The 13,908-nt window shown below is 35.3% G+C and overlaps 1 protein-coding gene across 10 annotated transcripts in view; it reads right to left on the bottom strand.

The window, feature by feature from the left end:
* LOC128229255 (serine/threonine-protein kinase ULK3-like) overlaps window positions 1–13,908 on the bottom strand; it is a 197,977-nt gene that overhangs the window by 49,297 nt on the left and 134,772 nt on the right. For 9 of the 10 annotated variants that reach the window (XM_052941042.1, XM_052941040.1, XM_052941039.1 and 6 more), the window contains one exon: window positions 7,209–7,284. The exons of the other annotated variant lie outside the window; for it this stretch is intronic. In XM_052941042.1, the coding sequence (XP_052797002.1) occupies window positions 7,209–7,284 (76 nt within the window). The remainder of the gene's footprint in view (window positions 1–7,208; window positions 7,285–13,908) is intronic. 10 annotated transcript variants of the gene reach the window in all.

Here is a 13,908-nt window from a genome sequence, read left to right as displayed (position 1 = left end):
TGATTTTAAAACTGCGCAATTATTTTCTGAAGAGAACCTTTTCAAAGTTTTCCCTATAGACATTTAGTGAAATGCAGCCTTGCCCCTGGAGGCCATGCGTTTTTACATACCAACTTTGGGTGAAGGAATTTGACAGAAAGTAACCTGAAGAACTTTTTTTTTAATTGAGCCAGCGGATCCTGAGGAGTAGATATCCAATGTTTTCCATATAGACATATATAGTCAAAAAAAGCCACGCCCCCTTATTGCCATGTTTTTTAAGAATTAACATGGGGTGAAGGAATTTGATACAGGGTGACCTGTGAAATTATTTGGAAAATGGCCCAGTGGTTTCTGAGAAGTTTTTCCTTTCAGTTCTGTATGGAACTACTTTTATTAAAGGTTTAGGAGGAGAAGTTGTTTGAAGGAAAATGTTGAAGACAGACATAAAGCGGAAAATCACCCTCTCACAATAGCTCACACTGAGCACAAAAAGTTTAAACAACAGGTGATATGCTAATCCTGAACAAGAGGCCCATGAGGGCCTATGCTCTACTGGCATGGCTCTTGTGGTCATTTTCAATCCAGAGCATGTATGTATGGGTAATAGGCAACAAACATATAGTTCACGTTTTGTGTTTGGGTTAGCTGAAAACGTTGCATGTTCAACATCTGAGGACAGAAAGTGTTGTAAACAGATTAGTTGCATGAACTATATTATAATATGTGCCAAGGTCATCTGAGGAAGAAAAAATTGCTTTCAAAACTGTACTCATGCTCAAAATTTCATTTCTGTAGCTATAAAAATGAAAAAGTTGGTCATAAGGTCAAAGTTAAGGTCATCTGAGAACAACATTTATGCTATTTTGCAAAACTGTACACATGGTCCAAATTTCATTGCTGTAGCTTTAAAAATAAAAAGTATGTCAAATTGGGTGGGGCCCAAGAGGCATAATTTCAAATGTTTTGCTAGACGGTCATCATATTATGCTCCACAACAAATATCAAAGGTATGAGCCTTGTGGTTTGAAACAAGAAGATTTTGAAAGTATTTCATAAATAAGTCTCTAGGAAACTTGGGACCCTCGGGGCAATTGCAGTTTTGACCCCAGGGTCATAATTTGAACATACCATGGTAGCTGACCACTAAATTATGCCTTATTCAAATAGCAAGGGTCTACATAGCTGGTTTAGACAAAAAGATTTTCAAACATTCCCAATTTAAGTATACCAAACCTGTGAACCCCGGGGCATACATGCCATATCCCCCGCCGGGAGAATAAATCCCCCTGAATTTTGACCCATCCCCTGGTCTCCCGGCGGGGGATGAATATCCCCATTATATTAGCCTGTTTACAGTTATAATGCCCTTCCTGTCCAGAAGCTTAATTGGATTATCAACTGATGGTGTGTGTTAACAACACCTATTGGGTGACACTTAATAAATCAGCAAGGCAGATTTGATGCATTGTTTTGATTGAAACTGACAGAATTTGCGAAAAAAGTGCCAAATAGACTGGTCAGATGAAAGGTCGATTTTCATTGCTTGAACTATATTTTTTATCCAATCAGAAAGGATGTAACAAATTAAGAGTTCGCCACATTGTGCTAAAAACATGTGTCATTGTCCTCAGAAGGATTAATAATTTAAAGGTGACAGTAAATTATTCGGTAAAGAAAATAATTAAAATAACTAATAGACAATGCTGTTCTATGTCATGCCTCACCTACATGCTTACATACATGACATTGACCTTTATTGCAAATATCGGAAAATAACAGAACTTCAGAAGTGAAACTGAAAGTAGGGCCCTGAAAGTAGAAGGCCCTGAATTCGGATGAAATGACTAGTATTTATTTATTATAGTGACGATGTTTTTAATTTTTGAGGAATGCCAAAAGGAAATATGTTAATGAACTTTAACAAAAAAATATGCATTTGCTTTTGATCACATGCAAACAAATCTGACTATTTGGGAATAGGAAGAAATGAAAAAATTGATAATATTAATTCCATTCTCTCTATCAGTCTGAAAGTCATCATTTCTGATAGGCAGCAGATTTTATATCCAATTTTAGTGGAACATAAGCCCATTAAATTGTCTCTGAAACATATTTGTCTATGAAGTGTTGTATTATGCAAGTGAGTGCTATTATTATGCAATATGACAGTGTTTCATAAAAATATAGTTGAAGTTTTGGAAAAGGGGTAAACAAGGTGAATTGGTGCATGCGCCATAGCGCTACGTGGCAATGATGAAAATCCCCTGGTATGCATACATGCCATATTTTCTGGAGACCATTCAGGGGGATTTGTTCAAAAGGCTGAAAATTCAGGGGGATTTTGGTTGTATTCAGGGGGATTTTTTTAGCAGGTCTAATTTGGCGAAATTTTAATGTATTTTTAGACGCAAGTACGAAAAAATGTATTCACATATAGTTTGCTTTGAAAACCTCTTAACTTTTTCATTATGCAGAATTATTTTATGTCATTATGTTTTTATCATATTCTTATGATACACTGTCATGTCATACTGTAATGCACTTGCAGAACAAAATATGTCATTGGAAAAATATGTTTTCGAGACAATTAAATTAAATTTACCTTCCTCCAAAGTCTTTTAAAAAATTGTGCTTAATTCTATCAGCTTTGATGACTTTCAGACAAAAAGAGAATAGAATAAATATTATTAATTTCTTCCTTCCAAAATAGCAATATTTCTTTGCCTTTGATAATTACTACAAATTAATTGATCACTTGTTGTAAAAGTTTCCTTTTGGCATTGTGGAGTTGTTTCTTTACATTCAGTTTCACTCACATACTGTGGTTTCACTTTGTCATTATTGCCTGATGTAAAATTTCTAAAAAAAAAAAAAAAAAAAAAAAAATTTTTAATTCCGGGGGATTTTTATCTCCCGCCGGGAGACCGGGGGTTGGATCGAAATTCCGGGGGATTTTTCCCCCCGCCGGGGGATATGGCATGTATGCCTGGTATGTGACCCAAATCCCCTAGAATTCTGGACAAAATCCCTGGGGGAGCCTTTCAAAAAAAATCATTATGATGATAAGCATGTATGATTTTTTTTTTTTCGTAATTATGTCTTAAAATACTTTGAAATTTCGCCGACTTAAACCTGCTAAAAAAAACCCTGAATACTACCAAAATCCCCCTGAATTTTCAGCCTTTCTGAACAAATCCCCCTAAATGGTCTCCAGAAAATATGGCATGTATGCTGGGGGATGGCTGGTAATGACCCCAGGGGCATAATTTGAACATTCACAAGCAATTGTGTTTAGATGGATGTGCGAACACACAAAAAGATTTTCAAACATTTCCCAATTTAAGTATACCAAACCTGTGAACCTGGGGGCATGGCCTGTAATGACCCCAGGGGCATAATTTGAACAAACATTCATTGTGTGTTTAGATGGATGAGCGAACAACAGACACTGGCCAATAGAGCTAAAAATGGCCTTTGGCCTTCCAACAGGAACAAGGGTGAGTAATTCACAAAATCAACTGCGGAACCAAAAAGCAAGTTGTCTCCCTTTAATCCTAGACTTGACTTACATGTAAACTTTGCTAAAAATAGACTTCGCTTATGTAGACTTTGCTAAAAATAGACTTAGGTAAAAATAGCATTTTTTTATACTTTCAAGGCCCATAATCTAGGCATGCGAAAGGAACCAAGCTCTGATGGATATCTAAATACTGTACAAGTTTCATCGAGATACAATAACAAGAGGGCCATGATGGCCCTATATCGCTCACCTGAGTAAAAGAGTTTAACCTTTGTTATCAATATAGCTTGTCTCTCAAAGAATATTGAACAAGAGCTGTCACAGTATGAGACAAATGCCCCCGAATGTGTCATTGACCTATGAAGAAGTACATGAAAAGTTGATCTTGCCTTTACGTGTCAAATTGTTATGGCAAGTTATTATAAATTGCCTCTGAAATACCACCCATACTTGACAGCCTACACTCTTATGTCATCATATTCAGCATTCCATTGTGAATAAACACTTAGTGTATCTTTCACCTTAGAGGTAGGGACATGGGTCTTGCACACGACATGTCGTCTTGGTATGTCGAAAATATGTGGCTAGTCATTTTAAAATCTGTCCATTCAAGAGAAAGTTACAGCCCAGTTACGACAGCCTAACCTCCATGTTCTTATATGCAGCATACCATTGTGAATAAACCCTAAGTGTGACCTTCAACTTAGAGGTAACCGCCCTCAAAAAAGGGTCTCGCTGGAGCACTGTACTAAGGTTTTAGATTATTTTAGGAACAGTTTGTTGTTTTTCTTGATACTAGAGCATTGTGTTAACAATAAATTGTGAAATTCAAGACATGAAAAAAAGAGTATCAGTGATTTGTAAAGAACAAATTCCTGGATTATTCATTCAAAGAATGGAAATGATGGAAAAACAAATTTGCAGCAATATAATGTTGTTTTCTTTTTTTGACTTGGCTGAAAGGTACCGTATTATATCATGTATAGGACGCTAGCATAGATAGGACACAGGCAAAAAAACCTTAATATATAAGATAGGACGCAGCGGAAAAATGTAAAAATCGGAGCCGAAAAATTGAGGTTGGTAAAGTATTTACTAGTGATGTTCCGATGATCGATTATAATCGAAAATCGATTAGTTGGGTCTGAAATCGGCGACAATCGATAGTATTTAGTTATAATCGATTATCGAAAAAAATTTTTTAGTAAGTGTTAAGATGTTATCTTTAACAAAATGGCTGATGAAAGCCACAATGAGCAAGGAAATGAACTATTTTTTATACAACAACACTTAATAACTTCAATCATAGACATAAGGTATATGCATATAATGATTAACAGTTTAATACTCTACATGAATAAAACTACAACTCAGGTACTATCTAGTATTTTAAAAACCGATTGTACTATCGATAATCGGTTACTTGAGTGGAACCGATCATCGATAGTAAAATTGCAACCGATTCCCAACACTAGTATATACAACATATATTGAAGTAAAAATCAAACAAAAAATTGTATATAAGGCATAATTCGATAACTGTCTTGTGTATTTCGATAATTATCGTCGTATTTCAGTAATTTAGCGTACACAACAATGATTTAAGTCTTGACATTTTGAGAACATTCATGCATATTATAAGAAATATGAAAATAAAAGAGACCAAACAAAATTATTTTAATACATTTGAGAGAAGTCTATGCAAGGGTGCTTCAGACCAAATTTGGTAAATATCCATCAAGAGGTTCACAAGAATAATCGTTTTTTACTCTATTTTTAGCTAAAAGGGGCCAAACAAAATTATGTGAACAAATTTAAGAGAGGTCCATGCAAGGACACTTCAAACCAAATTTGCTGAAGATCTATCAAGGGGTTCATGCGAAGAAAATGTTAAGTTTTTTTTACTAATTTTAGCTCTGGTGGCCCTTAAAAGGGGCCAAACAAAATTATTTGAAAAGACCTGACAGAGGCCCATGCTAGGATGCTTCAGACTTGAAGATCCATCAAGCAGTTAATAAGATCAAGTTGTAAAAAGGTTTTTCTATTTTTTGCTCTGGTGACCCCTAAAAGGGGCCAAACAAAAACATTTGAACAAAGTTGAGAGAGGACCATTTAAGGATGCTACATATCAAGTATGGAGTCATTCTGACCTTTACTTTCAGAGGAAAAGATGTTTAAGTGACAAGACAATGTAAAAACAAATGACCCCTGAGCAAGGCCAATTTGACCCCGGGACAATAATTTGAATACCTTTGGTGTAGGTCCACTAGGTAACACTATATACCAAATATGAAAGCTCTAGGTCTTATATTTTGGAGAAGAGGATTTTTAAAGTTTTATTATATAAGACTATATAAAAACAAATAACTTTCAGGGCGGGGCCAATTTTGACCCTGTGGCAATAATTTGAACAAATTTGATAGAGGTCCACAAGATGACGTTGTATACCAAATATCTAAGCTCCTGGCCTTACGGTTCTGGAGAAGAATATTTTTAAAGATTTACTATATAACACTACGTAAAAACAAGGACCCCCTAGGCGGGGTCAATTTTGACCCTGTGGCAATAATTTGAACAAATCTGGTAGAGGTCCACTAGATGATGCTGTATACCAAATATCTTAGCCCTGGGCCTTACAGTTTCGGAGAAGAAGATTTTTAAAGATTTACTATATAACACTATGTTATAAAACTAGTGACCCCTGGGGCGGGGCCATTTTTGACCCCAGGAGAATAATTTGAACAAATTTTGTAGAGGACCACTACATGATGACACATACCAATTTTCAAGGTTCTAGGCCTTGTGGTTTTTGAGAAGAAGATTTTTAAAGTTTTCCCTATATAAGTCTATGTAAAACAAGTGACCCCCGGGGCGGGGCTATTTTTGACCCCAGGGGGATAGTTTTAACAATTTTGGTAGAGGACCACTAGATGATGCTATATACCAAATATTAAGGCTCTAGGCCTTGTGGTTTTGGAGAAGAAGATTTTTAAAGTTTTTCCTTTAAGTTTAAATGAAATTGGCTCAGCGGTTAATGAGGAGATGTCGTTTAAAGTAAAAGTTTACGAACGGACGCCGGACGGACAGACGCCGGACGGACGCCGGACAAATTGTGATCACAAAAGCTCACCTTGTCACTATGTGACAGGTGAGCTAAAAACTGAAGACTGTATCGTGTTCACAAGCAATTGTTTACAGTAACACTAACGCACGCACTGACGCATGAACGCACATACGACATACACATTACCATCACATAAGCTAAAAAAAGAGTAAAAAAAGTCAATCAAGAGCCATAATTTGTGTTGAGGGTTTATATAGAGTTATATAACCTGGTTGTGTGATGGCTATGAAGGCCATTGAATGAACCATATTTGAGATCTGAGTAAAAAAACCAAAGTTGCCCAAAAACCGAACTTTTTAAGTAGATCAAAGGCCATTATATTTTTATTTAGAATAATATGGATTTACATAACCTAATTATGTCATGGCCGTAAACAACTGTGTCAATTGAAAGAAGTGTATAGAAGTTATAAGTAAAAGTCAAACTTAAACCTGACAACATGTGCCCTAGCACTTGGACCATAATTTGTATTTAGGATAACATGGAGTTATGTTCACAAGTGCAAAACTATTGTTGAAAAACTATTTGAAATCACTCCTAGGATTCTTCATGAAACAGCCCCAATGCTCTTAAAGTTCTTACATTTCAAGTATCGTATTGCTGTGCCGAGGGCTAGCTCGTAATGCTTCAACGATTGTTCAAACTCTTCCTTGTCCTCCTGAAACAGTTAAATGTTATCATATATATATATATATATATATATAACTTTTTACTTCTTATTTCATACTTCATGTACTGTCAAATCATTAATGTTCGTGGGACATTAATGTTTGTGGTTTTCGTGGGTTGGGTGATCCACGAATTCAAGATCCCATGAAAAATAGACCCTTTATCCAATTTTTCAATTGCCATGTTATGCACATACTCCAGTATATTCTTTACAGAGGTCGCAGTATACAGTGGTATACAGCGTAAATACCGAACTCACTGTATATCTAACTATCATTGTTTTGTTTATTTATACAGTCAAACCTGTATTAAGTGGCCACCCTTGGGAAATGATCAAAGTGGCTGCTTAAGACAGGTGGCCACTTAATCCAGGTTTGACATTTCCGCCACTTTAGCTTTATTCAGAGATGGAGTATGTATCTTAACCACCACCTCACACCACAATCAATAACATCTGTTTCAATATTATTGAAGGAGGTTGAATACAAATACATGTGTATAGATCAAAAACTTTATTTCAAATTTATAAATAAAATACATCAGATAAATGTTGATACAAGGCATAAACAAAACACACCACATATCAGTCTACACATTAACACAACTACATGAACATACACATTTTTAGTTCACTTTATAAAGTAGTCCGTATATTAAATAAATGTTGATGCATAGCGTTAACAAAACACACCACAGATCAGTCTGCACATTTACACAACTACATGTGCATACGCATCTCCCGTAATTTTACTCTGTCTTTTTGCCTTTGGATTTCCATTGCTTTCATATTCCTCCACAATTTCACGCTTACGCTTAAGTAAGAAATTGATTTGAGTCCGTCCACAGTTAAAATCCTTGGCAACATTCTTGCATTACGGCCGTTTTCTAATAACTTTACACACTCGACATGTTCTTTTAGAGTCAAACACTTTCGATTAGTCTTTTAATCAGCCATAATCAAAGTTAAAAAAAATATCAAGAACAATGCATTGTAAATATCCGTTCGTAGAAATATAAATCCGAACACTTAATATAATATTGAATATAATAATATTGAAGTGAATAAAAATCGTAACTCACGCCGTCGAATGACAATGCACACTGTGAATTCATAATAACCGGTGTTTTTGTCGGTATTTAATAATTAACTTCTTATCTTAATTATTTAATTATCGTATTAATTGTGTCATTAATTGTGTCAATTCTGATCAAAACATTCGCCGACGTGTTATAAACATGATTTCTCGATGAGTAAACACGCATGGCAATCGTGTGATGCAATATTCATTTTCATTGGATGACGGAGATACCCGAGGCCGTCGTTCTTTTCCGTAAACTTCTATGCGCAATTAAAGCTGTGTATTGGAAAAATTTATAAGCGGAAGTGTCAGTGACAAGGGATTAGTGGCCGCTAATTAGTGATTATATGGCTTCATGGGGACAAAAATCAGTGGCCGTGGCCGCGTTAGACAGTTGGCCGCTTAATGCACGTACATTATATAGTAAAAACGTACGGGGGGAATTTGGAGTGGCCCGTTAAGGCAGGTGGCCATTTAAAGCAGGTGACCGTTCAACCAGGTTTGACTGTATATATATATTATATCTGCTTTTAACAAATAATAAACCAAATCAATTCATTGCGGGGTTTTTTATGAACAAAACAACAGAAACACATGCTTAAACATGTGCTGTTTATGAACATCTCCAGGTTTACAAGATGTGCATGTTGAGTGTCGGTATTTAATTTTTTTCTTTCATAAAATATTTAATCAATTACATTGATTGTTTACTCAAATATACGCGCCTTCACAGTGTTTTCACAGTTTGCAAAATTCTTAATTGGCATGTCGTACCATAATAGGGAGTGTCAAAAACAGTTTGACATAGAATACGAAAATCATGTGCCCAGCATGTTGAGATTCTGCAGACAATTTAGGACGATCGCAATTTTGGAAAAAAAAAATCAAAATGAGAAAGTATACACGAAAATGTAAATTTTCAGAAAACCACGAAATTTCATGTTTTCACAGTATTCAATTAAGGATTTTATGTTTTAGTATTGTGGTTCATCGATGTGTGAAAACATTTGGTCAGTGCACAGTTAGTGAAATCCGTAATGCCTTTCAAACTTTTGGAACAAGTCATTCCAACTGAATTTTGCAGCAAACCACTTGTAAACTAGAGATATCACTGGATGTGATAAATAGCCCCACTACATCACCTTCTTGAACTAAGAAGTATCCCTGGGAGTGATGTATGCTCATTGAATGCCCTATGTCGGTGAGAAGGCATCAATTAAGTTAATGGTCCTTCTATAGAGAAATAAGGGCTATAACATCAGGGAAATAAGGCATGCAATTCACTTTTTATTTTTTAAAAGCATAGCACAGTTTTTAATTGAGGTGATAAAACACAAAATAATATTTCTTTTTTACAGTTTAAGTCCATACCTCAAAAACATGTACAGCTATGGAGTAAGTAAACCCACCCTCCCCTTATTATGAAGAGTATCAGCTTCACCTTACCATCTCTGTGGCCTAGTTAGTTAAGGCGTCCGCCTACTGAGAAGGAGGTCATGGGTTCGATCCCTGGCCGCGTCATACCGAAAGTCGGTACTAGTAGCTCCCTTGCTTGGCACATAGCAAAAGTGGTGTGGTTTTACAAACAGGTCCTATTCACATTTTGACTTCATTTTTTTTTAACTACATATTTCTTTTGCATTTTCTGAATTGTCTGTAACTTAATGTATATTAACTTCAACTAATATAGCCTTGGCAATTTGAAGTAATCCTAAATTGAAGAGAAACAAGAGGGCCATGATGGCCCTAAATCTCTCACCTGAGTAAAAGAGTTTAACCTTTGTTATCAATAAAGCTTGTTATTTGTTCTCAAAGAATATTGAAAAACATACTGGTCAAACATGTTGCCTGGATAATCACTGACAGGACTTGTCACAGTTGCCTGCACACTGACAGGACTAATGTCACAGTTTTCTGGACACTGACAGGACTTTCGATTGACTGCACACTGATAGGATTTTGTTCAGTTGCCTGCACACTGACAGGACTTGATGATTGACTGCGCACTGACAGATTTTGATTCGCATACCTGCACACTGACAGGACTTTGTTCAATTGCCTGCACACTGACAAAACTATGTTAAATTGCTTGCACACTGAAAGAAATTTTAGTATAGATATGCAAACAACTGACAGGACATTGTTCAATTGCCTGCACACTGACAAAACTATGTGAAAGAACTTTTAGTATAGATACACAAACAACAAACAGTGCACCATCCAATAAAATCAATTATCTGCCTTATGCTCTAAAATTCAAAAGCAGAACACATTCATATTCCATTTTTGCTTCTTAAATCTAGGACAACAGCACCTTCCTTCAAAATATGGATAATTAATTTTTTCTGTAATAATTAAATTAAATTCCCTTCCCTAAATTTGCCATGAATTGGACGTGGAAAATGGGTGGCAGTTGGTGGAGTATTGGAACGGGTGGCACTTGGTGTAAAACAATGAAAAACAGAAGAAAATGGGACTTTGATCTATTTTTTCTCCATTTTCCAACAAATGCCACCCCAACGTGGCAGTTGGTGGAGTATTGGAACGTTTTCCACCAAATGCCACGTGGCAAATTTTTTCACCAAATGCAACCCCAACGTGGCAGTTGGTGGAGCATTGGAAAGTTTTCCACCAAATGCCACGTGGCAGTTGGTGGCAAATTTTTCACCAAATGCCACCCCAAAGTATTCTTTGATCTTTGTTTCACCAAATGCCATGCCAATGTGGCACTTGGTGGAAATTACGTGGCACTTGGTGGAAATAAAATCATGGGATTATGAAGTATGCATACAGCAACCAAAGAACAAAAAAAAACACACAATTCTTTGCAGTCATTTAGTTTCATATGTACACAAAATTACAAAGGATCACAGTTGATGGTGAAGAGCTGTCTGCATTTGGAGAAATCCTGAAAACAGTTTTAGTATTATTTATTTTGGAGGTTTCATTTTAGCTATCATTATTCAAAATATATTTTAAAATTAGATGCATAAATAAAATGACAACATTAAAGACATACTCTTAAATATGTTTCTTCAGCTTTGGGGCCTAGCCAGATTAATACCAAGTATCATTAATCAACTATTACGTATTTGACGAGATACAGAGACAATTGCGGTACCAATACCAGACAATTGAAGACAATATATGCCAGAACTCGCTCAATATCAACCAAACTTGGCCAATATCAACCAAACTCGGCTGATATGAGTTTCCTCCGTTTTGATTGGCTACAAAACTCCCCTAATATAGGATTTGAGAAATGGGCCATTTTCATTGGCTGTCGAAACTCGCCTAATATGAGAAATATGCTAGAAATTATTTTTAAAGGTAGCCATTTTGTTTTCTGTTTTCCGACTGTTTTGAAAGTTTTGTGCTCGTATAAACCTATTTGGAATACTTGAACCTATTGAATGATTGAACCACTTTGTACGGTTTGATATTACAGTTGTAATTAACCCGTTGGTTGATTTCACGACTAGTATGATTTTGTACACCAACAAAATGGACGATTAAGATGAAACATTTTATGTTTTGGCAAACGATTTACAAAATTAAGACGAAAAGACATGCTTCCTTACAATGTACAGTGCTTTTTTCATAAGAATGTGCAATGTCACTTTAAGGATGCAATATGTCAAAATCAGCAAAGTCAAGTGTAGAAAAGCAGACACCATGAATTAATAAGGGATGAATATGGCTTTAATGTGAACTAGTGGTAAGTTACAAGAATGTTTTAACCAAAATGGTAATAGTTAATTAATAAAATACTTATTAATTAGGTGATTTCATATTGGCCCAGTTATTTGTCCTCGGTCAGCATTATTCGCCTTCGCCCTTTCGGGCTCAGGCAAATACAGCTAACCTCGGACAAATAGCTGGGCCAATATGAAATCACCTAATTAATAACATAATATTACAACAAAATGATATACCATAACTAAATATAGAATCCAGCCTCATACATTGAATCATTGCAAATATGTTTTACAAGAGCACTCGTCTATGTATTAGCAATGACAATACAGGTAAAAAGTTAATTAAACTACCGGTTTTGGTATTTTGAATATTGAAATGTCAATAACCTGTTTCGTTTCTTTAGTGATGCACATCCGGTTGTTGTTTTCTGCAAGTTTGGCTTTACTTCTTCTGCTATAGAAGTCCTCTATTCATATTTCTTTCTGAAAAAGCGATCATTTTAATAAATCTGTTCAATATAACAGGGTTTGCCTCACCAAGATTCACTTGAATATCTTTATTTTTTTCAAAATCATGCAGCCAACAACATGAATAACACCAAGGCTTTGTCAATACCTCAACAATTTTTCTTAAAAACACACACACCCTTTAGATCATATACATCTACATCTTTTCTTGACTGGCATTTAATAATTGTTTATCTCACCCTTTATAGCACTTAGCACTTTTAAATAAGTATTAGCTAATATAATATGATAAAACTATGAGGTCAGTCTTCATTTTAAGTTATTGTTATATTCAAATATTTACCAAAAAGGTCTTAGAATCTTGTCCAAGTACATTGTCATCATTATGGGGGGTTTTGTCTGGAAAAAAATGTGTATAACATTTCTTTATACATCTTCAACTTCATTGTACAAATTGAATGATACTTTTTAAACTTAGTACATTCCTTAACTAAGTATTTGTCAATTCTTTTGGAATAAAGTGAAACATACTTGACAGTACATGCATAAAGCTTATCTCTTAGTCAAACTTTAAACAAAGACAAAGAGCCTAATATGTGTAAAAATAAAATAAAATGATAAGTCATGATCTTTTTTGGTTGTTAATATGATAAAAAAAAACATTACCTTAAAATCAATCCATTTTATTAAACAAAACTTCACCTTTTTTTTCTCACTATTCAAAGTTCCACAAAATTAATGCTAGTAACTGTCAGAAGATTCAAATATTTTGAGGAGATTTTCCAGCAGAGAGGTCATTCAGAGTTTAAATCAAACATTAATGGGATCCCTGTACCTTTGGGGAAATAGCAACAGAGCACATGTACACAGAAGACTTAGTTTAACTCATCATTATCATGATCATGAAAATCATCATCACATTGTTGTTGTTGTTGTTGTCGTCGTCGTCGTCGTCGTCATCATCATCTTCATCATCATCATCATCATCATCGTCATCATCAATAATAACATGTTGTTGTTGTTGTCACCACCACCACAATCATCATGATCACTATCACCCCCACCACAATCATCATCATCACCAATACCACCACAATCATCATATTCACCAACACCACAATGAACTACCAACAACACCACAATTGTCAAAATCAACCACCACCACCACCACCACAATCATCATAATCACCACCACCACCATCATCATAATTACCACCACCACCACCATCATAATCATCATCAATAGAACCACCAATATCATAATCATCATCAATAAAACCACCAACATCATAATCATCATCAATAGAACCACCAACATCGTAATCATCATCAATAGAACCACCAACATGATGAAGAGTAGTAGGACAT

Source organism: Mya arenaria, chromosome 3 (assembly GCF_026914265.1).
Source record: "Mya arenaria isolate MELC-2E11 chromosome 3, ASM2691426v1".
NCBI classification, from domain to species: domain Eukaryota; kingdom Metazoa; phylum Mollusca; class Bivalvia; order Myida; family Myidae; genus Mya; species Mya arenaria.
The sequence above is the reverse complement of the archived record's forward strand: the minus strand, read 5'-3'. Positions and strand labels throughout refer to the sequence as shown.